At 38.8% G+C, this 23967-nt stretch overlaps 2 protein-coding genes across 4 annotated transcripts; one reads left to right on the top strand and one right to left on the bottom strand.

Moving 5' to 3' along the window:
• Nucleotides 1-47: 47 nt before the first annotated feature.
• Nucleotides 48-6831, bottom strand: LOC135936648 (piwi-like protein Siwi). Of its 2 annotated transcripts, none has more exons than XM_065479532.1 (14): nt 6697-6831; nt 5393-5644; nt 4835-5033; nt 4490-4783; nt 3714-3925; nt 3478-3657; nt 2989-3318; nt 2384-2632; nt 2167-2320; nt 1809-2105; nt 972-1396; nt 521-669; nt 314-461; nt 48-253 (listed from the first exon to the last, which is right to left on the bottom strand). In XM_065479532.1, the coding sequence occupies exons 2-14, from the start codon at nt 5615-5617 to the stop codon at nt 137-139; spliced, it is 2979 nt and encodes a 992-aa protein (XP_065335604.1). In that variant the 5' UTR covers nt 5618-5644; nt 6697-6831; the 3' UTR covers nt 48-136. The 2 variants fall into 2 exon arrangements, with proteins under 2 accessions (XP_065335604.1, XP_065335603.1); XM_065479531.1 differs by having other exon boundaries at nt 6712-6785.
• Nucleotides 6832-9037: 2206 nt separating this feature from the next.
• LOC135936522 (angiopoietin-related protein 7-like) lies at nt 9038-16941 on the top strand. Of its 2 annotated transcripts, XM_065479363.1 has the most exons (11): nt 9038-9194; nt 9913-10054; nt 10791-10897; nt 10960-11054; nt 11837-12050; nt 13884-14048; nt 14108-14299; nt 14494-14706; nt 15296-15777; nt 16248-16448; nt 16495-16941. In XM_065479363.1, exons 1-11 carry the CDS (start codon nt 9174-9176, stop codon nt 16643-16645), a joined length of 1983 nt encoding a protein of 660 aa, XP_065335435.1. In that variant the 5' UTR covers nt 9038-9173; the 3' UTR covers nt 16646-16941. The 2 variants fall into 2 exon arrangements, with proteins under 2 accessions (XP_065335435.1, XP_065335436.1); XM_065479364.1 differs by lacking the exon at nt 9038-9194 and having other exon boundaries at nt 9939-10054; nt 10796-10897.
• The last annotated feature ends 7026 nt before the right edge of the window (nt 16942-23967 follow it).

Genomic DNA, 23967 nt, shown 5'->3' with positions numbered 1-23967 from the left:
ATTCAATTCTAACCTTAGCGTTTCCAGTAAAAATGAAATCAAATAACTTCAACTTTACAATCTATTTTATTAAGTAGTAATTCAAATTATTAAGACGGGCATTGGTAACAACAATTGAGAATCATTTGATCTACTTTTAAAGGAAATGCAGGACATCGCTCAAGTTGGGATGTGGTGGCTTGTGCAAAATGTTGCTTACAACAGCGACGAGGCGTGATGCGTAACGCAGAGGGGCGGGCACACGAACAGTACCCTGAAAATGGACCAAATCATTGTTTTAACTATCACACAGGGATTAGGTTAATTAGATTACCTTCATGTTGAAGTAGAGATGAGTCATCTTGTACGTGAGCCTCTGCAATCGATCTGGGGTGAGACTGGTGTTGTCGAAGAGCACGTTGTAGTGGGTGAAACTAGCCGCCTTGCGCTGGGTCTGGCCGCTCAGTAACAAGAAATCGTACCTGGCAAGAAAACATGTTAAGAGAATAAAGAAATAAAAAGAAAGAATAGAACTTCAAACCTGTCAGGATTCGTGATGCAAGTGTCAACGACCGTTCCTGTCGGCGGGTTGGCGTTTCCGTTGGCGTAAATTTTGGTGTTGCTGTGCTTATTGACCACAACGTAGGTCAGCCGCCATTCACTGCCTTTGTAGACTTCATTCAGCCATTTCTGCAATCACAAAGTGCCAAAGACCAGTAATTTCAGGTTTGAGAAGTTCTTTAACTGCTCTCTGATTATATTTAATCAGGAATGAACAAATTGGGAAAACAGGCGTACTGGGATGAAATAAGTTAAAAAATTCAAGATACAATAGTTGTTGCTATTAAGATAAATATAGGAAAGCTCACCAAAAATTAAATAGAAAGTCCATTTCTTTGCTCTTATCCTCCACTAAAATAATTTGAAAATGTTGCTCTGATATTGATTCAGCATTTTAATATGTGGAAAAAAATGGAAAGCAGTTCACGCACCTGCATGAGCGGCAACTCCCTGTGGAAAATGTGCTGCAGCTTTCGGTTGGCGACCCCGTCGCGGTAAAGAATGATGACCTTGGGCAGGTTGTGGTGCTGCAGCTTGAAGTTTTGCAGTGCCATGGTCACATGCTCGCACAGCTGCACGCTCATCTGCTCAAAATCGCCAGTGGCAAACTCAAAGGTGGCGGAATGGAAGCGCGAGAAGTCGCTGTCGAACGAGGCCACCACGCTGCAGAAGGTGGAGTTGCGGTTGCGCGTATCCACGCTCATGTCCACTCCGATCACCATGCCCAGCGTTAGCGGCACCTCCACGCTCCATGGCGTGCCACCCACCTTGCAGTTCAGCTGCACAGCCAAACGCTTCGCCACGGGGAAGTCGTACTTCTGGTCCATGCTCTTCACTGTCAGCACTTGACTTGCAACTACAATTTTACATTTTCATTAATTCATGGGCATAGTATTTCAAACCAATTGTAGAATACGTGTTGCACAATTTAAACTAAGTTATTTTACATTTTAGGATGAGATTTCCATAGCATAACAAGTTGCATTAAATTTGGCAAACTTCAGATTTGTTAACCTGAGCTAAGTTTTAACACATAGTGGGCCATTTTGAACATGTAAGTGCGCAAGAAATCACTTTAGATTGGTTAGTCTAAAAAAAGCGGCAAATAAAGTTATTTTCCTAAAAATGCGTTTTAAAAATGTGCAAATGATAAAATAATAACTCTTTCCATAATAGTAAAGGAGTTCCAGCGTTAGAAATAATCTACAAATATTATTATCTTAATTTCTGGTTAAAAATTCTTATTTTCGAATTGGAATTGGAATAACCTCCATGTTCGACGGTGCAGTACTTCTTAATGGCGCTGTACTTGTCCTTGCGGTTACAGGCCAAGATAAAAACGACGATTTGCGGCCTCTCCTTGGCGAACAGCTTCTTCAGTTCGCGCAGGTAACAGTTGACTTCGTCAGACTCGATTTGTATGATGAACGGTTTGGCCAGGGTGATGCCCAGCGCGGCGCAGGTCGACTGCAGACATATAATGAACCGGTCGCTTGCCTTGACATGCTGCGCGGGCACCAACACGGCCCACTTCTTGATCGGCATGCAGTGCAGCATTCGGTACGCTGGAGGGTGAGAAAGAGGGTTGATGGTCAAGTGAATTATGGAAAAATTGCGAATATGTACTGCGGAAGTCCTCGGACCAGTCGAAGAGGTTGCGGGCGCTACTTGGGTTGCGTCCACTGCGAACCTTTGCCAGCTCGGCCGGCAGGTGTCGTCCCTTGAAACTGACCATCTCGCTGCCAAAGGACAATTTCCACTCTCGCAAAATTTCTTGTACCTGCGCAGCGATGATAATTCGTGGTGAATATAATTTAAAAAAATTGTCAGCGATTGCACCTACTTTTTCATTCTTGGCTTCGGAAAATGTTTTGACGAACTGGCCAACTTTCAGCTGGCCAACTTTTGGCGTGGTGGAGATTTCGTCATAAATGTTCCTCATCAAGAAGAAGTCCCTTCGATTCTCGGACGTGAAGCCAGTGAGGTAGCACAGCTCAGGCACAAGATACACTACAGATTTTTCTTTTCCCTCACTTAGGATGTGTGCCATCAGCAGCGGTTGCTTCTTGTTCACAATAGAGACACCATATTTCTAACAAAAAATGGGGCAATGGGTCACGATTCCAGTTGACATATTTGTTTGATGTGTTAAGATGAAAAACAGATTTTTGTTTCGCGATGATTTTCAGCAATAGTTTTTACCTATATATCTAGCAAGCAATTACTTTAGTTCATAATTGACAAGAAAGATATTTTACTACGTGGCTTTAATTAGAAGGGAAAATGGGGGCAGTGAATCAGGAAAAGGTTTTTGTTTTGTTTTACTGCTACTTTTAGAGAAAAATATCATTGGTTATCATTTCTTTAACCATGGAAAAACTAACTAAAACGTAAAATATCAGGAAATACCACCAGCTGAATAGAAAAGTAGGAAAATGGAAGTGTCACCTGGTGGTAAAAATGCACGAAGGTGGTTGGGCCGTCATTAGAGTTGAATTCAGTCATCGGGTTGAATTTGAAGGTGACGTCCTTGACCTTGTAAACGCGACCGTTGTACATGGTGACCACGTGCTCGCCCACGATGGCCTCCTTGAAGACGGCGTTTGAGTTCTTGCTGCGTGATTGCATGACTTGGTAAAGCTCAAACGCAGTGTCTGGTCGAATCACCATGTGCACCAGGTCAACGTTGAACAAGATATCGGTTTCGCAGTTGAGCACAACTGGTAAGAATCCTGGCTTCACAGACCAGCCGCCTGATCGCTCAATTAGGGATCGTATCTTTACCAAAATCCACAAGACAAGTCATTAATATTTTTTCACTTTAAAAGCTCGTTTTTTTCTCTTCATCTTCACAAGTCATTTTCTTGAGCTCAAATAACATTCACGAATAAAAGAAATTTCACCTTCTATTGAAATCTATCCGAAAAATTAACTTACCTGATAGGAGTCATCCTTGCTAAAATAAACTTTCCCAGCCTGGAACCAGCTCAGCGCTTTCAGCAGCTTTCGAAGAAGTTTGTTGATGACCACCACCCGTTCAGAATTGCCAACGCCATTTTCTTCAATCAGCGTGACCAGATAAGTGTTGTCCTCGTATTGGCTAAACAACTTGCGCGCCTAGAGAGAAAAATGTAATATTTCCATTGAGGTAAATTTCTGCCTGGGTCACGCACATTTCCCATGAATTTCTTGGCGCAGTAGATGTAATCGTAATGAAGAACAAAGTGTCCAAGCGCCTGGCTGCAGCCAAGCACCACCCCCTGGAAAGCGCCCTTCTCGTTGGGCACGCTAGGGGTGATGATCAATGAGTACTTGTAAATCGGCATCTGAGCCACGTGGACCGGGAAGAAGTTTGCGTGCAGAGTCAACACTGTGCCAGTGCAACCTGAAAATTTATCATAATCTAGAAAATCATGTGCAAAATTTGTCTTTTGTGGGGTTGCATTTCTTCATCATTGAAAACGAAAAATATTATTTAATACATTTTACTGGAAATTACTATAAATTTACGGTGATTCTGCCACTACTTGGTACTACAAACTTCCAGACCGATGCGATCATTCTAAAAATTCATTTGATTACATTTTTTCAGCAATTACTCATATTTAATTAATAATATACTTAGTATAACTCTTTCAAGAAGTCAATTTAAAAGGACTTAAGTTTAATCCTCAATTTTGCCAAACATTAAATCCAAAACTAGTTTAACACAGAGGCAAAAGCTTATGACTAATTGATTATTAATTTTAATAAAATAATTTAACAAGCAAAAATTTAAAAAATCTAACAGCATTTAATTTTAAAACGGTTTTCGATCTATGTGCAATCTTACATTTGAGATTTTATTAATAAAATACACATAACTTAATTTCTCCAAATACTTTGCTCTTTCCTCTGTAATTATATATTATTTTAATCAAGATGATGAAATATTGCAAAACATCCCCACCTCTTTTGTCCAAAATTTTGGCTGGTCTTGTAATCAATCGCTTTGGCTTATCAACAGGCTTCTTTGCGATCGTAATTGGATTAGGCTGTGGCAGACACTCTTCAAGGAGCACAGGCTCAAACGGTGCTGGAGTTTTGATCTTGCGTTCTTCAACTTCTGGAAACACGTTTTCCTTCTTTGGGCTTAAGTGACCGCTGGAAGTTCCGGTGGTAAGATCGGTCTTCTTTGGCATCGGAATGAATTCGAAAATGGAAGAAACCCCGTTGTTGTCAAAGTCAGATCCATTGTAAACATCTGAACAGTTAATTCAAAAAATCTAACGATCTTAAGTGTTAAAAAATCAACCTTGCGGCAACGGAATTGGATCCATAATGGTCATCGGCTTCAAAGGCTGCTGAACAAGCACTCTTGGCGGTGCAATGACGGCCGGAGTGGCCGCTGGGGTCGTGATGCCACCAAACAAGCTGGTCGGAGGATGGATGACGGCGTGAGACAATGAACTACCAATTGGCGGCGGGTACACCTGTCCATTGCCATTCTCTAACTAAAAACGATTATTTAGGAACCCTAATTAATAATTATTTCAAGGAAAATTTGAAGTTTTATTTGAATTACACCCGCTCGAGCGTGAGGTGTTGTGGAATTATTTTAAACCAATAAAAGATGTTAAAATTAATGATGAAAAATATATATTTGCTTCTAGAGTTAGATACTAACATTTTAAATTGTTCAGGGAGATAAATGGTAATTTTAAAATTATACGAGTGCCCATAAATTATCTTTTCAATCATTAATTAAATTAAAGACAAGACGAATCCTGTTAAAATAAATGTCTCTCTTCAGGAAAAAAATGGATTTAAAGAATAACAATTTTCAACAGTTCTTCGTGAAACTTGTGTTCACCTGAATTGGCTGCGGAATGCAGTGTGCGGGAGGTGTCTGAGTGATGCAGTAAGCAGGCTGCAAATGCCAAAGGGCTGTATCCGTAAGCCCAGGCAAGCATTGTTGTAAGTTAGGCAAATTACTGCCGACCAAGTTGGGCGGCATACCAAGCAGTAGGCCGGCATCATTGGTCAACACAGTGTTGTTGGTTTTGTTGTACGGGAAAAGACCAAGGCTGTGCAGCATTTTTCCTACACGCTCTAGGCTGAAAAACTGAAAGCCGAACGCATGGGAAATTATAAATGAATAGTATTCATAGGGGACAGTCACGATAAGTATTTAACAAGCTGATTCACATCTGTCATAGTAAAAAATTTAGACATTCACGGGAGTGCTTGCCCAGATAAATTAACGGGGAATTTCCCTCGAAGTCGAAAACCCGAGCATGAAATAATTCCGCATGTTCCCTAACCAAAAAATTCAATTTACATGGTTTTAACGGCCTGAGCGAGAAGCGTAAATGACAAATTTTCTACATCTGAAGTGTGCCCGTAAGTGTCAGGCAAGAAAAATATTTCTGATTAATGTGGCATAGCAAAAATCCCCCTGGTGACATCTGCCGTGCGTGAAAAATAAAATACATACATACATTATAGTGAGTAAAAATATGTACACGGAAGTGAGCCAATTACAAGATATCAAAATGCAGTTCTGGAACACATATTTACGGAGAACGATGCCTAGAAAATTCATAAAAAAACACGGGCATATTTACACAAACGCCCTCAGTTCACCAGCAGTATGACAAAGGAGAATTGTGTGCGCTGCAACTTGTTTCATACTGATCAGCCTCGTTCAATTCACAGAAATGTCTAGGAAAATTAGAAGTAAGACACAGAAATGATTTTTTTTTTCGAGACACAAGGTATAATCCGTATAAACAAAATTTTTGTATCAGTTTATATTTAGTATAAAACATGACACATAATAGTGATATATTATGTATTATAAGCACGGCACAGGCATACAAATGAGAATTAGACACATAAGCTCTCGTTGATTAAAAATAATTTTCGTGTGCGGATGTTATCAAGACGTATATGTTAATGTATTGTATAATAAGCTATGCAATGAAAGAAATTTATTTTAGTCTATTTTAATGGAATGAATCTAATGAATGCATCATAAAAAATTTACATTCGATTTTAGGGGACAGAGTGGTTATGAATGTGTGTATTGTGCAGGTAATATCTGTAACAATTATTACATAATTTCATGTTGTCATTTAGGTCTAAAATACATAATACCAAAATTAGTCATCTCACCTGATAATCTAATACCCACTAACAAGAAGTGGTTGCTCTGCTCTTCTCTCTCTTTCGTTGATTCGTCTTACTCGTTATTATATCCTTTTCCTTCTTGTTATTTGTTATTAGCAGTATTATCGCTGTCCAATCTCTTCTCCATGACGTGCACACGGTACTAGACAAACTTCCACACTAGCCGAAGCGCCGAAGCCAAGGGGGCAGGTGGGGTGCGCCACTCTACTAAAATCACTAACAGATATGTTTGTACTCGTTGCTCGCAGTCTCGTTTCTCATTTTACGTTTCTCGTTTGAATTATTGCTCGGTTCAGTCTGGTTCAGTCTCGGCCAGTTTACAAGCCCTCCCGGTCTGGTCAGTGTATTTTTTGACGTCTCTGACTCTCTGTCTCTGTCGCATTCAAGCAATGCCTTTGCCTTTGCATCCCTACAACATTGGCGGAACCAAGTGAGGAGTGAGAATGAAAAATGAGAAGGAGGAAAAAGGAGGAAAGAGCATCATCTTCCCCTCTCCATTAGCTCTTCAATGTTATCAAATTATTTTTTGCTGTAAGGGAAGGGAGAGACTGGAGAGAGAAATTAATTTCATTCAATATTTATTAAACATTAAAAGAGCAAGCTAACACTAACTTCAGTGTCATGCTGTATGATCAACATCACCAACTCTTGACCAAATTAAAACCCCAAAATGAAGGGGACCCGCAACAAATTGAATGTCACGTGCACCTTTTAAGCAAAAAATTAAATAATATTTCGACAAAAATTGAATGCAACAATCGTCTCAAAATCGGAAGGGTTTTTTTAACTTTAGGTTGATTTTCATGATAATATAACTAGACCTCTCTAAAACCATGAAATTACGTCGTGTTCTTTATGAATTTCCAAAATTTAAGCTTTCGGCGAAATTATAAACTTCAATTGCCTCAGTAAAAGATTATATTTGTGAGTATTTTTATTGTTTGAAGAATGAAAATAAATAATTTATATATTATCATCTACGCGCAGAGCAGACAAGTTTCCTGTTTTCCTCGACATCTGCTATCCCCGCTCAATTTCACGGCCCGATCTTTTCCCACACAGCATTTTCTTCCACTTTTTCAACTTCAATTATCAGTTAACTGAACCTCCTGGCTAAATTTCTAAACTTTTCTCATTTTTCAAGCTCACACAATACAGTCATACCCCTTGTTTGCTTACGCAGCGGGATTCTCCTTTCCTTGCCGCTCCAGATTACATTTTTTTATTATTAGTCACGGGCGTCTTTTTTCATCTCCAATTTTTCCAGATAAAAAATAGAAAACACTGCGATTGCTCGCTCACGCACATGTCATCATTATACTATTCGGTATCATATTAGTTGCCATAGCACAAAAATTTAGATATGCATCATGATTGCTCTATTTAATGCAATATGATGCATTGCTTCAAAAATTTTGCATTTTGGATAGCATTTTGGCTCTTGGCTATTAAAACTGATTAAATCAGCTGTGAAAACAAGCAAGTTTAAATCTTGCAACTATACCGCAACCGTACCATGACTCTATAAGAATTGTTGGTTAAAATTTTCCAATTATAGCCAGGTGATTAAATAGCTTAAATAGAGAGTAGACTTTTTAAATACTTATTATTCATGACACATGTTTTGTTCCTTTTTGGCAACCAAATATATTTCAAAATCATTATAAATAATTATTGTAATAACAAAAAATCATGTTTTTGGTGTGGTCTAACAATAATTACAAACGTTAACTCCTAAAATTAGCGTAAGTTAGTTTGCTATTGCTAATTTCTAATACTCACTCACTCACGTCAATGCATATATGGAAAAGTTAGTTTTCGCCTTTCAATGTTATTAGTATAGGGACGACAGATTTGATGCGTGTAGACGGTAAAGTCGGCGAGAACTGTAGCTTTTCCATATCTACTCAATAAAGACATATACTACACACACTATATACGCACGTTATTCGCTGTCTTTGTGTCATTAAATTTTAATATTTTTTGCCGCTTGCCTGGAAGAGTGAAGCTGCGGAAGGAGTAGTGATTCAGAGACCAAAGACCAGAGAAGTGAAGATAAGAGATGAATTTCGAAAGACAAGAACTTTGCTACTTTTAAGATTTATTTAGTGTTTTGTCAGCTTTTAATGCCAATGTAATAATTTTTTTACAAGTTTGTGTGTATTTTATATGGTCTATTTTATAAATTTCATAAAGGTACCATCTCTGTAAAGAAGTCTAAAACTCCTCTTCGTACTAACTAGTTTTGCTTTTGGAGGAAGGTGGGGATAAGGCTAGAAGCGCGCGCAGTTGGCAAAAACTTGGGATAACACTAACACTACTACTTGACTTCAGAAAAGACTTGTCCGCGCGGAGCCGCGGAGCACCAGTAACGAAGGAAGGAGCCAGGAGCGACCACTGCCTGCGGTGTCGCCAGAATCGGTCTTCGGAGGGAGAAGGACAACTCACCCTCCTCGTCCAAAATGACCGTCCTTCCCACAAAGGTTTTTCTTCTCTTTAATTATTTCTTGTGTCTGTGTTCGCTTGGATAATTTTTATTTTGTACCAATTATGGATAATCTTTAAATTAATCAGAATGGTACAAAAAATATTTCTGACTGAAAACATATGTATCATATATGCCGTAGATTCTGATGGCGCTTCTTTGCTTGTGCTCGTTATTTTTATATATTAAAATCGTTTGGCATCGACTCAGTAAAAACAATGGTTAGAGAGGATATTGTGGGTTGAATTTTCAGCGAGCCTTTCACGATAAGAGTGAATTTACTGTTCTCGTGCACTCATGACTCGTTATTTGCTACAGCGAGAAAGAGGACTCAACGCAGTTGCTGGACCTTCAATTGGGTATATCGGATCGGGCTCATAAAGGAGCAAAAAACCAGCCCATAATACATTATGTGTGTGTGTGTGTTCTTCGGCATTCAAAAAATAAGCAAGGGCCCTACACGCAGCGTGTGCATGTGGTTTTGATGTTTAATTTATTACTCACGCGCCGGCACAAAGAAAGAAAGAAACTTAACAGCATCTCGTCTGTCTCTGCTGCTTTTTCTATTTTTTGCCCTCGCCGCGATCGCACAGATAATAGACAGCGTGGAGCAAGAAGCCGCAGCCGGCCAGCTTGTTAATTTATATCGTGTGTGTGTGTGGGGACCCCAGCGCGTCTGAGAGAGAAATTTTCAAATAATTTCGGGATTTTGACAGGTAGCCCTGCTGCTGGCACTGATGCAGGGGTTGCTTGCATCTGGCGTCGACATTGATTTGAGTCCTGTGACGCCGACGACCTCTTCTGTCGTCACCAGTTTGCAGCAAGAAGCCTTGGTCAGCTCTATTCGGGACGTCACTGGTTCGTAAGAGTTAATATTTTTTTTGTTTATACTAATAATTGAATATTCTGGATTTCACTTCATTGAATACCCATTAAATTTAGTGAAATTTTACAGGGTTTAAAAACAAAATGCCAGTAGGAAAAAAAATTGAAGAAATGTTCTATTTTTGCCCAAAATTAACTATTTTGCTCTTAGAATTTCATGTTTATTTTGAACAGCATTCAGCTGAACAAATCGAGAAATTGGCACGCACTAAGTGTCTCTAGCCAAAGCAAACTTCTTCTGATGTGAGGGAGCACGCCAGTGTGCTGTGTAAACATTTGTTCGCAAAAATCTGTCTCGAGCAGCATGGAGGCTATTTTTAAAATGTTTTGACCAAATAATGCTCACAGGCTTGAAAAGATCAGCCAGTGTTTGCGAAAGACGAAAGAAGTCTCAAGTCTGCAATTCAGAACTTTCACATTCTTTCCCTTAATTCTTTTGTTGCGCGCGAAAATGTGTGTCATTCGATATTTCCTAATTAGCATGAACAATAGATTCTTACTGCCTGCGCTTACAATTTATCCGAACTAAATTTAAATTTTAATGCCGAATGACGTCATTGTACCGCTTACAAAATTATACATAATGAGAGGCGGCGGCGGAGACATTCAAGTCGGGCCATAAAAACAGTTACAATAATTCTCATCACTCCGCCTACCAAATCATGTCCCTGAAAATTAAAAACCGAATCTGAAATTATCTGTCCCTCAGTTCAGCTGGAGAAGTTCAACTCGCTCTACTTGGGCAAACTCGAGACCAAGATTATGTCAATAGCGACGTTAATGGGGCACATAGACAGCAACGTCAAACACTTGCAAGTAAGCTGCCCTTTTGACAATTTCAGGAAGTTTCGCTCCACTGCCAAATAAATTTTGCTTAGGAAAGAGCACACGTCTGGGACACATTTCAGCTGCATGTGTCCGCTTGGAATGAGCAAATCAAGGCACTGGATCGAAAAGTGGACTTCATTAGCAGGTTAGAAAAGTGTCAAGAAGAGAAAATTCAAATATATTAGGCACAAGTTTGTATCATCCGTAGCAATTATCAGTTTTGTACTTTAAACTCCATATTAATTAATGAAAGCTCCGTTTTATTATTTGCCTCTTTGCTTTCGTTTTGATTTTATTTTATTCATATTGGAATTTGAAAACTAAACAATTATTTGTGCTCCTTTAAAATCTCTGCATCTCAAACATTTTGCTATCAATTTTCTAAGATAACCTGAGTATTTTCAGTTTGAGGAATAAAGTGTAGAGATTTCTCTTCCACCATTTTTGAAAAACCCTTCTTTAGGAGAGCGTAAAAGGACGACGATAAACCTTTTTAATTGTTAGCTTGTGCAAGGAGTCGATTGGATGAAATTGTTACACGGAAAAAATAACGAAATTTTATTAATGTCACGAGTCACTCGCGCACGAAATTTGTTACGAAGAAAATTTTAAAATAGATTTTTCTCCGATTTTCTTTACAATTGCACGGCTAATAATAGGCTAAGTATTTTTAGCTTGATTTTGGTTCCTCTCGCCACGATCTGTTCAAGGAGTATGTGATTTTGCGATAAAGGATTTTTTGCTTTTAGTAAAATGAAATACGGTATGAAATATATCATCCAACTAAAGCTTAAATTAAATTTCTGATTTTTTTCTTAGAGAATTTTTGTTATTCCCAGTAAAATGCTACATTATTTTTAAATTATCTAAACCATCTAGGCAATAAGTAATCTAATATTTTGCATATTATTTTATATCGCTACACAGAGGGCAAGAACGTTTTGAACAGTTCGACACGAAAATGAACGAGCTCTTGGGATCACACGAAGCACAGCTGCAGCGCGTGTCCAGCCGGTTGGACGAGATGGACACGCGTCTGGCAGCCATCGCTAAAAGCGTTGAGGAGAACACCGCCAGCAGCGAACCAGCAGCACCCTTGCTTGGCGAGTTTGCAACCAGGGGCGTTCTCAGCACCCTCAAGGTAAATATTTGCAGCCGCATATTCTGTATATACATCATAATTAATTTTTGGTATAAAATCGAGACTTAAAACATACGTGGCAAAATTTGTTACCTTAATTTCTACAGGCTTAATGACTATCGAAAACTGTACAAGAAGTTTAATGTCAATACGTGGGATAAAATTACTCGTTTTTTTTTTTCAAAACCACTTAAAAGTGTGTTAAGATACTTTCGAAAGGGTTATTTTTCTTTGCTCATTTTTCTACGAGACTACCTGCAAAAAAATGTGACACTTCGTCGTTTTGCTAATCTATTTATCGCGTGAGGTGGTCCGCATTCGCCACTTCAGCCCCAACACGTCGCACGGTTTTTCGGAATAATTCGAGGCGGCAGCAAAAAAAACGAGTCTAGATTCCATTTTAGGAAGCGCAATTTGCGCGCTGCGCCCACTTTCTGCGATTAGTTGGCGCGCGGGACGCGTGTGCGTGGGTGTCCGCACCGCACACAAACAAAGCGTGTACATTGGCGGGCGGGCGCGTGTTCCCATAGCTGCTCGTTCTCGCCCGTCGTAAATCTTGGCGGCATTAAAAGTCTGTTGGCAGGAGCCGGGATTCGGCGGTGACGAGGCACATATAATGCGCATAAAAAGCCTGAGATATGTGCTATGTGCATATACGTACGTTTGATTCGCATCGCGAGAAAGACGTCCTGTCATGCCACACGTGCGCGCGGCCGACACACATTTAGGTGCTTTTAAATTAGGAAGAGATCAGCCAGTGACAGTGACAGGCCGCGACTATTACTTTATACCTATTATTCGCCTGCACTGGGAGAAGGGAAGATTGCGAGCATGCGATAAATAGATAAACAATCTTGATAGGGTTTGGGAGATAAGAAATATTGCGAGCGCCATAAATTATTGAGCAATTGTATCTAGTTTAAAAGCAGAGGAGAACATCATATATTATTATTAACGATATGGCCTTAAAGGTAAAATAAGACACGTGCTTATTTAGTTGCTATAGAAGCTTATTATCCTCTAGTTTTATTTTATTTTAATAATAGTAGTTTGCGGATTTTTTAACAAGGATTTATTTCAAGCAGTATACACCTTGCTGATCCGCAATAAACACAATTTTTTAAATATGGTGTTTCCATCACAATTTCTCAACTTTTTGTTGGGTACCATTTTATTTTATTTTAGTTTGTTGTTAGGTGTAGAAATAACCAATTAATTTGACAGAAAATTTAAGGCTATGTTTTCATGGAAAATCGGGGTGTGAAATCAGTATCGAGATTTTAGGTACATCAGGGTGTTTTTTATCGCCCTGATGGCTTCCAAAGGGTCAAATTGAACATACTTTGAAAGCTCTTGACTTGACAGTTCCAATGGTGTGCAGATATCGCAGCTCGAACCAATACAGTAAAGTGGCTACACATTGGAATCAATAATATCAATCGCTTGAGAGCTACTCTGAGGTCAGGGTCTGATTTCTTACCTGTATGATTGGTCTTATCTGACTTCATGCCAGCATGCTTCGAGGGCTGAAATCAACCGGTCGTAAAATTTTTATTTTCTTACCATTTACTGGAAAACTAAAAAACCCGTTTTTCAACCTTTGATCCTCTGTATCTTAAAAACTGACGTTTCCTGAAAATTTTTATGAATGTTTAATACAATGAGGGCAACATTTTATCCCATACTTTGAAAATAGAAAAAAATTGTTAAAAATTTAATAATAACGCTCACAAATTACTCATTTTGAAAAATTCCATGTTTTTAGCAAATTTAAAAGTTTTTGGTCGTCTAGTAAGATAATCTTTTGGATATAAAAGCCTTAAACTATTTCAGGGGATAGAGAAGAAGGTAGACAAGCTGGTTGCGCAAGCCAAAGCTGAAGAGAAGCTGCTGGAGAAAAACTCGGCGCATAAGTGCCAGGCACCGTCAGTTCTGGAAGCTCTCTTACAGGATGTCGCTTCAAAAGTGGACGTCATTTTCGACCGGCTGCCAGAAGAGGTGCTTTATTCTTCTCTTTTATAATGCAAGAAGACAGCTGCTGACTTTTAACTATCCAGGGCGAGGCAGAAATTCGCGGGGGCGACCTGAGGGTATGGCGCCGCATGGCCTCACCTCTGCGGAGAACCTGGAGGGCGTTAGAGAGTGTCGAGCGAGCCGTCAGAAGCGCTGAAGACACGAACGTCCAGCTCAAGAAGGGTCACGACCACCTGCTCAGGGTCGCCAATCACACACTGCGATATGCTGCTCAGGTATACTGTGGCTTTTAAATTCCATTTTTGTCTTGCTGCTCCAATCTCAACTAATAATTAATATCGAGCAATAAACAAAGATGTTGAATAAAAATCTGATGATAAAACTAAATTTAGAAAAGAAAGAACGATTGTAAGCTTTTTCCAATTTTCCATGCTTGAAATTTTTCTCTATTAATCTTAAATATTTTCAGGGGTCGGAGTGTTGTCGAAAATTGCGAGAGGAGACCCACAACGCCAGCGTGCGCTCAACTAACTCGTGCATCGCGGCCGTTTCCGCGGGCACAGAAACGTCTCTGCGCAACATGCGCGACCTCTTCGCCAATGCCAGCCAGGAAATTGAGCACCTCGAGGATCTCATCCTCGACAACATTGCCTACAATGCCAGTTGCCCCAATGAGAGCCCCGTGAGTCCGATTTCCATAGGTATATGTATTTAACAGTAATTATAAGGCATAACATAGTCTGGAAAATCTAATCAACGTTATTTTTTTTACACAAATGTCAAAAAGAAGAAATTTAATTTATAAAAATTATTAGAAAGAATGAGTTTAATCAAAAATCTTCGCATTAAATTTTTTTCAAGTCTTATAATCTCTCAAAAATTGGTTCGTGTGGTTCAAAAACGACATATCTCAAATAATATTTAGCAAAATCATGAATTTTTAAAAAGCAAAATCAAATTTTCTGATTTTAAATGTAGGCGTATATTTTCACAATATTTGTCTAATTATGAGATATTATATAAATTTTAATTACTAAATTGCTTAGCTATATGTTTACTTTTTCGACAGTTAAATCGACTTATAAAATTTCAGGAAATTGTGTATGTTTGTTAACTTTTAAAATTAAAAATAACTTAAAGCAAGGAAAACTTAATTTCCGTACAGAGAAGAGCCATTATTTGCAATATTTCTGATATTTTTTCTTTTCATAAAATAAAATCACAGGAATTGAAATTTAACGTCCCCTTTTTTGACTTATTTTGCTTTATAGTCCCTAGTAGTGGACGCCGAGGAGCAAGATTTTTCCGACTCGTCAAACCTACTGGACTACGAGGACGTGAGCACACAGTCGTCGGTGCCCCTCACCAGCCAGCCAAGCACTGGTCGAGGCAAACGCTTCCAGTGGCTGTGCAGCGACGTGAACGGACCGTCCGGGGTGACCAGTTTGTTGGGCGACCGAGAGGAAGAGGAGGCGACCGCCCCCGTCGTCTCCGAGTGGGACGGAGGTGGCCAGCGTGAGCGCCTCTTCTGCGACCAGCAGACGGCAGGAGGAGGATGGACCGTGGTGCAGCGCAGGGGCAACTTCAACGGCCGCCTGGAGAACTTCACGCGCCGCTGGACTGACTACAAACGCGGCTTTGGTGACCTTAACGCTGAGTTTTGGGCCGGCAATGATTTTCTGCACCTTGTCACCTCGGGTGACCGACCAGTTAAACTCAGAATCGAATTGAAAGACTTTGAAGGAAACAAAACGTAAGCACAAAATTGATTCTCAAATGCCACAATACTGATTGCATAAGTTAAAGCAAAATTTGTAAATTTTTTTATTCATGATAAATTAAAATGCCGGATTTTTGTTTGAAAATCAAACGTTTTGTGCTGCTATAACATAAATATTTCAGGATATCATTATTATCACAATTCTAATTTACTCATTATTAAATATAAAAAAGTAAAAGCGAATTGTCATAAGAAAGTTTTTGTTTTAATTATAAAATCTGAATATAAAATTAAAATCAGTCTCTTCCCGAGTCACAAGCATATCAACTTTTGAATTCAAAAATTCAATTGTGTTTCGCTCTAGCCTTTGGTGAAAAAGATTTTTTGACTCCTAAAACCTAATAATTTTAAAGTGGCTATGAGATTTTAATATTTTGATAGTTCCTCAAATCTGTAGACAGCATTTTTTAATCAATTTTCCTTCTTGATTATTTTTTTAATAGGTTCGCCGAGTATTCATTGTTCAGGGTGGGTTCTGAGAAGACCAACTACCGTCTTACACTAGCCGGCTACTCAGGCAACGCGTCTGACTCGTTCAGTTCCCACAACGGCACGCCTTTCAGTACGATCGATCGCACAAACGACAAGGCGCCCGAATGCTGTCCTTGTGCCAAAACGTACTCCAGCGGATGGTGGTTTCACAGGTATGATTTTATGTTAAATTTGGCATAGTTTAAAATCTCAATGTAGCTGTTTTGAGGCAAATCTGAATGGCGAGTACTTCCTGGATCCGGAGGGAGCAACCGACTTCCAGGGGATCATCTGGGAAAAATGGCGAGATGACTACAGCCTTGCTGGGACAGAGATGAAAATCCGTCCGTTGGACTTCCATGGCTCATGAATGAGTGACCTGAAAATGCGCACTTTTTTGCCCACCGTGTTTCGCAAATTTGTATCATATATTTAATTATAAATCAAATTCATTCGCCTATGAATAAGATGTTTCCAAATTTTGTATTAAAAACACGTGGGCTATTTGTTGTTCATTTAAAAGCAATCAATCGTTTTCCCACACATTATTTTCTATTTAATCTTTCAGTGATTAGGATAATGCCTAATTCCAGACTGTGTAGCTCATTAAGTTCAATAAAGCACACCCAGCAATAACAAAAATAAAACAAATATTGAAGTGCTGAATACCTAATTTCAATCAATATTATCAACCTGCATTCGCATGAGAAACAAGTTGCAGATAAAATACTTTGCGCGACAACGCGAGCGAGGGTGCCAGAGACATCATACCAGACGTGCCTCCTACAATCTACATGCATGTATTGATTTGCCATCAACGCCTGTGCAGCAGCCTGCTAAAATCAAACTTGGCAAAAATGTGTTTTGCTGGTCATGACACTAAAACGTTATTTTTTGTATTGTGAGAGTAAATATTGACGACTATGCCACCCGCACGATAGGAGTGTTAGGCGGCACAGTTTCCTTTCCTACACAAGGCGCATGAGCTTGACAATATAATATAAGTTTTAACGCGAGTGTGCATTGCCACGTATTTAAAAAAGCTATATAATAATCATGCTCTCCTTGTGCTTCTTTGAAAGACAATAAAAAAATAAATTAAATATATTCTGCTTTAATCTTCTGCTCTGCCGCCTGCTTGATGATGATCTTTTTGAGACACCAACTTTAGCAAAAATTAAAATGACATCGTTACTTAACTTTTAAAAAACTTACGTAATAGCCTTTAAATCAGTAATGAACTCCACGTTTTTTAACAACACGAGAATTATGAAAATAGCCCTTTCTAGCCATACGTGGGTCTGTTCAGTCAGTCAAACGGAGAGTTAACTTTTAGAAGAACCAGGAGCGGAAACTGATCTCCTTTCTGGATATTTTTAAGGTATGTTGTGAAGATATATAGCAAAAAGCTTTTAGCTTGATTTTTGTTTTCAACTAGAATGCAACTTCCGCTAATAAGTGTATGCATAATTTAAGGACAAAAAGCACTTTTAAAAATTAAGTTTGTTTGGCAAATTTATACGAGGTAGTAGATCTATGCAAAATGTGAAAGAGTCTGGATGTCTTTTATAATCTGAAATATCATAGGAAAATTTAAAATCACTAAGGCTTTTATTTACTAATTTTTTTTAGTTTTTAAAAATACGGCAATAAAATCATTTTTTTAAAAAGCAAGATTTCAAAAGAATCAGAAACTACTTTGCTTTAGGTATGATGCTGTGGCTGTACTTTCACATCTTGCTGACGATTATTGGAAGGTCTGGGAGCAGCAAGAGTTTCTCCTACGAGGAACGGTGTAATGGGATGGCGCTGGCAAAGGCGTGGAGAATCGAAATTCCCTTCAACCGCACCATCTTTCAAGATGACAAACATAAGCTCTTAAGAAACCATGCTGATGAGATGTCTGCAATATTTAACACAAAGAGAGTAGCAATCAATAGAACGTTATCCGAGTTCTTCAGAAACGAGCACGAGTCCTTGAAGGACCGGAGAACAAACACCACCGTTTGGCAGAACGTGTCTCTGTTGCAGGGTTTTTTGCTCTCCCGCGGCTCTCAGACCGTCATCGTAGCGTGGACTGGAGAGGAAGATTCCGCATGGACTGCTCTGCTCCCCTTTTCGTTCCTTGCGCTGTGCTCGAAGCTGCTCCGCGCGTCCAGCGGCGTACAGTCGGTGGACGAGGTTACCGGCGAGCGAATCCAGCTGCAGCTGCCGCCACTGGCCTCGCGCCTCGACAGCTGGGTCAAGACTTCAATGGACGTGGTCGGACCATACTGGACGAGCGTCATGGAATTTCTCAATATTCTGCTGATCATCCTTTTGGCCTTCTACTGCTGCTACCGCCTCCTAGAATGGTGCTGCAGCTCAGGCCCGAGATCTGCGAGAGGAAAACACCTTTATTCCGATGATTTCAGAATTGGCGGAAAAAAATTGACACCGACAAAGTACGAGAAAATAGCACAGCGAGAGAAAATGTGATTTAATAATTAAGATGTGAGCTATGAAAATTATCAATATTCGCAACTTGATAGATATTAAAGTGTTTTCGTTTTACAGAAAGATTAATTGTTTGCCACTCTCCTCAAAATTTAAATAATTTTTAAGAATGGAAGAAACACAATAATAACAAACTTGCGCTTGCTTTTACGAGAATGAATACATACACAGTATTACCAGAGGTGTTAAAATCAATAAATTGATATACAATCAAGTAAAAATGTCACTCATTGTTATTAATTTTCACTCTCAGCTCTTATCTGTTTAATTAGGAGGCGATAATTATCCATACGATGTTTAAATCGATCAGTGGGTTTTCAACTTGAAATAATAGATAATGTGCGTGTTATTTATAACATTGACAGAAAACAGCTTCTATATATATAGCTAACACGCGCGTCTAACTTCGCTTTCACTTCAGCAATCGTCTGTAAAGCGACGCTTTTTCAACAATTCAAATTTTTTGGAAGAGGTAAGGTATTCCTTTTTTTTAAATTATTGGGAAAATCTTTCAGTCTTGTTATTTCAAAAGAAATTAGAATTGAGATGGGGAAACTGAATTTATAGCATATTACATTAAGCTTAGTAAAAAGTAATTAAGCTTAAAATGAGAAAATTAAGTTAAAATATTTGGGTTCTGAGCCATCTCTTAAATATTTTCTGGTCAAAAACTTTGGGATTTTTTGCTGCAGTGAAAAGTTAATAGTAAGTGACATTTCAAATGTAAATCTATAACTAGGAAGTTTATTTCATTTTATCTGAGATTCCTTTTAAATTTGTGACATTTTGTGACTTGCTTATGATTTTATTTGATGTACGCAGTTGTGTCCGCATCAATGAAGTTTTTGTTTAAATATTGCAATTTGTACTTGAATGGATAATTAATAAGAAATTAGAAGTTGATTAATTTAGTTATAGCATTAAAATATACTTTGCGGTATGATTTATTATTTTTTTAATAGATCCACGTTTAAAACTCCATGTTACCATTTTGAAAACTTATCATAATTATTATTCAATTATCCCAAAATAAAAGTAAATTATGTTTTGTTCAAGACAAAATGCGTTGGCTGTTGGTGGTCGGATTGGTTTCGATCGCGTGCTGCGGAAGCAATGCTCAGGATATAAGGGAGCCTTGCGACCGCATGGACGGTTCGAAGGCGTGGAGACTCGCAGTTCCCTTCAACCAAAGCCTTGTCTGTGAGAGCGACATGATGGGAAAACACACCGACCAAATTTGCGCGGTTATGAACGGGGATGCACGCTCGCTTACGCTGGACAAGATGCTGGCCGAATGGCTCAATAAAAAATACGCAACGACCAAGTTGGTAGCGAGCGCCGTAGATAACGAGAAACCCGAAAACAGGATCAACGGCTTCCTGGTGGCCAACCCAAAAGAGAATAACTCGCACTACCTTATCCTACTGGGCGATGAGTCAGATGAGGCAAAGGTCTTCATGTTCGACTCAGCTTTCAAACCTGTGTGCAAAATGTTGGAGCACGTGGCCATCCTGTCTATTACTGGCCAACAACGTGAAGGTATCATGCACCCGCTGATGAGAGATGATGCTGAGGTGATGCAACTGCTCATGGATTTGACGGTTTATATGTACACAATTATAATCTATTGGATCATCGAAAATAAGTACCCATTGGCTATTTTTGCCTGTGGATCAGTTATCATCTCAGTGATTGCGATTATCTGGCTCATGTTTTGTTGCATTTCGTGGTGCATGCAAAGAAGGAAGGCCAATCCAAAGGTTTTTGTCAAAGGTTTTGGGCCTGAGAACGTAAAAAATGATCCATATAACCGATTTTACTAGACGGCGCAATTCATCAAAATTAGTGTTTTTCTTGATGATAATAAAATGTGCATGATTTAAAGGGAAGCATTTTTACTACTTGATTAGAGGAAACCCAAAAAACATACATACAACCAAAAATGGTACAACACATTAGGATTCGATTTTAGTCATCTATTTTAAATTTTCTTTAAAGGCAAAAGGCAAAACATTTTACTGTGGACGATGCATTTTTTAGAACAGGCTATGAACAATGAAGGCACACTATTTTGAATTGCAACAACCTCGGTGTTTTATTATTATTTTGCTGTTAAAGCCATCTGAAAATATACCTTTGGCGTATATATATATTTTTTAATTAGAACACGGTTCTGTTGAAGTAGTAGCGGGCGCTGAAGCGGCCGCAACTGTAGCACGGGCGTGGAGCATGTTGTGGCACGTGGTGTCAGAGACGACAGTATAATTATAGCGCTTTTTCATTATTTTTCTTTTTATATATATCCATTCATGTTGAGTCAAAATTTCTTGCTGCAGTCAATAAGGGGAAAAGGTGTTGAAAGTGAATAAATGTAAAAAAATTGCTTCACGGAAAACAACGAGAGGAAATTGTCGCATTAATTAGCTTCTAAGTAAACATTTTCTCAATTTTAATGTTTGCTTAATATAATAATTATCTTATTTCCCCCCTAATTTTATGAAAACGCGGACTTGAATGAAATAATGACATTGAGGCATAGCGCTGATTACATCGAAAACGTGTATTTCGGATTTTAAAAACAGTAACAGCAGTTTATTACTCAATCATTTATTATTTTAATGTATTTTAAGAGTGTTGATCCTTTACGAATCAAGATGTAGCACTTAGATTTTCGACTACTTTATTGTTTTCCTATTTTTGACGGTAATAATGCCCTCATATCTTATTGTTTGATATGATACTAAATATATTTTTCAGAAAATGCCCTATTTACAGAAAAAATGCGTTTGCTATAGAGTTGATCAGCCTCTGGTTTTGCTTTGGGCGATCGGTACAGGGGCCGACGCGAATTCAAGAGAAAATGCGATGGGATGATGATGAGCCAAGTGAAAATTCATTTAGGCTTGAAATACTATCGTGACAGTCCTCGGCCTTATCTGCCGTTTTTTTTTTATTAAAAATGTTGCAAAATGCACTTTTGCGATAATTCTGGTTTCGCTGTGTTGCAAAGAGCCGCAACAAATGCAAAATTTCAAAATTTAATCGAGCATCTTCGACAATGATCGAGCTCTGTATTATACTGAAAAACATAGAATGTATCGTGTTGATTGTTAATTTTGCTGCTTGGATCACCGTTAATGCTGAAAACGTATATCGATAGCAGAGCAGCTTGTGCATCTCTGCAAGGCACTGCAGGCTTGTTTTACATAGAAACGGTTAATGATAACAAATAAACAGGGCTCGATTCGCACTTTGGGACGAAAGGAAGATAGTGAAGGTCACTCAGGTTTCATATTCAGTCTATTCTTGGTGCAACCTGATCCTATGTATGTGGGCGCCTTGAGCGGCGACCGAGACACGTTAATCGAACCCTTCGACAACGCCCCCGCCCGCTGAGCAAATCGAGCAGAATTTTTTGCAAGCAATGAGAGGGCATACCGACTTTGTTTCCCAAAGCACACTAACATACATAAAGCAGACTCCTATTATTTATTCCGTTCCCTGGGATCCTCCTTTTTGGTAGATTATGAAACCTGACGCTGACGACACTCTCAAATTTGTTGTTGCAAACAGATCAAGAGATGTTCGATATTTAAAACAGGACTTTATCAAACAATGCCTCATAGTAATTTATAAAACCTTCTTAACAGATAATTTTAATTATGCCTAATATACAAGGTGAATTATACTCTGTGTTATCTATGACATTATTATAAATATTTTTTATTAAACAATGTGTGCCGTGAAAACGATAAATTCTATACCGTTAGTTCATCAAATCGAGTTGAAAGTTTAACCGTGGCGTTAACAATCAGTCGTAATCAGTGGCCCATAATTATTAGTTGTGCTCTCGTCTACTTTTGGCTCGAAGGTTTCTTTGCGGTTATTTGAATAAGGCTGGTGGCGATACTTTGTATTGTGAAAAAAGTAAGTTTTGATAACTAACCTAATGCAATTAAGCGTCAACCCTTGCTTCCTCTCTTCTAACTTACAGCAACAATCTATTATATGTTACTTTTTTTAACCTATCTCGCGCATTCAGAGGAATCAATAATCAATTAGTGAGTTTTTTTTTAATTTTCAAGAACACTTCAATCATTTCGGTTTTCAAAGCTTTTTTCAGATATATGCCCTCGATTTTTAAATTGACTAGAGTACTTTTACAGAAGAAATGCGTCTCCTTCTGTTGATCAGCCTTATTCTTTCGCTTGCAAGGATCAGCTACGGGGCCGAGACGCAGCTATTCAAGTTCAAGGAAAAATGCAGATCGATTGCGCAGGCTAAAGCATGGAGGTTTAGAGTCCCCAAAACTCTTTTCGACTCCAATCTCTTGGACACGACTCTACCCGACTTAAACACTAATATATTTCCCAAGTTGTTAAATCTACAAGATTGGACACCTGTTGACAGGCCGCCATTAGCAAAGTGGTTCATGCACCAGTTTGAGGCACTCAAAAAGAAAGCCAAATTGGACACGACTGGGAATGAAAGCTGGGAATTAGTGCCAATGATAAAGGGGTTTATGATAGACAGCCCTGAAGTGCTTAGCACTAGTGTCGTGCTTTGGGACGAAAGTGAGGTGAAGGCCGCATTGTTGAAAGACATCAAGTTTGCCTCACTGTGTGAAATTATCCTCCTTCTGAGTGGCGGCCAAGACGCGATGATCGAGCCCCTCGACGACGCCATCGCTGAGCAAATCGTGCTTCGTGTACAATTGCTGCCTTCCTACAAAATAGCTTTACCTGAAATCAGAATAAACGAAAGCTCGCACGGCTTTGGCACCAATTTCCTTGTGCTAATCCTAGTTGTTGCATTGTTCTTCAGCGTTGGATCCTGCTTATCTCGCATCAAATTTTGGTTGTGTCCAGATTTCGAACAGGATCCTGGACCTCCTTTACCTATTTTTGCTAAATTCGAACAGAGTAAATGTACCAAGAATGATTAAAAGATGAAAATTACTTGAACTATTTAAGTACAACATGCCTTTTAATTCAAACAAAGCCATTTCAGCCGCGGTGTAAAGAATAAGCAACGGAAACTTCAAAATTATATGTTTAATTCATATCCCGAAAATGTTTTAATCAGTGTTGTATCACATGTAAGTATCTATCATACAGCAATTTAAAACTATTTCGCATTTTTCTTTTATTATTATTAATGGTTTATTAAACGCAAAATATGCGTGCAACACTCTAC

Source organism: Cloeon dipterum, chromosome 2, assembly GCF_949628265.1.
Source record: "Cloeon dipterum chromosome 2, ieCloDipt1.1, whole genome shotgun sequence".
Classification (NCBI taxonomy): Eukaryota; Metazoa; Arthropoda; class Insecta; order Ephemeroptera; family Baetidae; genus Cloeon; species Cloeon dipterum.
Note: the sequence above shows the minus strand (reverse complement) of the source record. Positions and strands in the feature narration are given on the sequence as shown.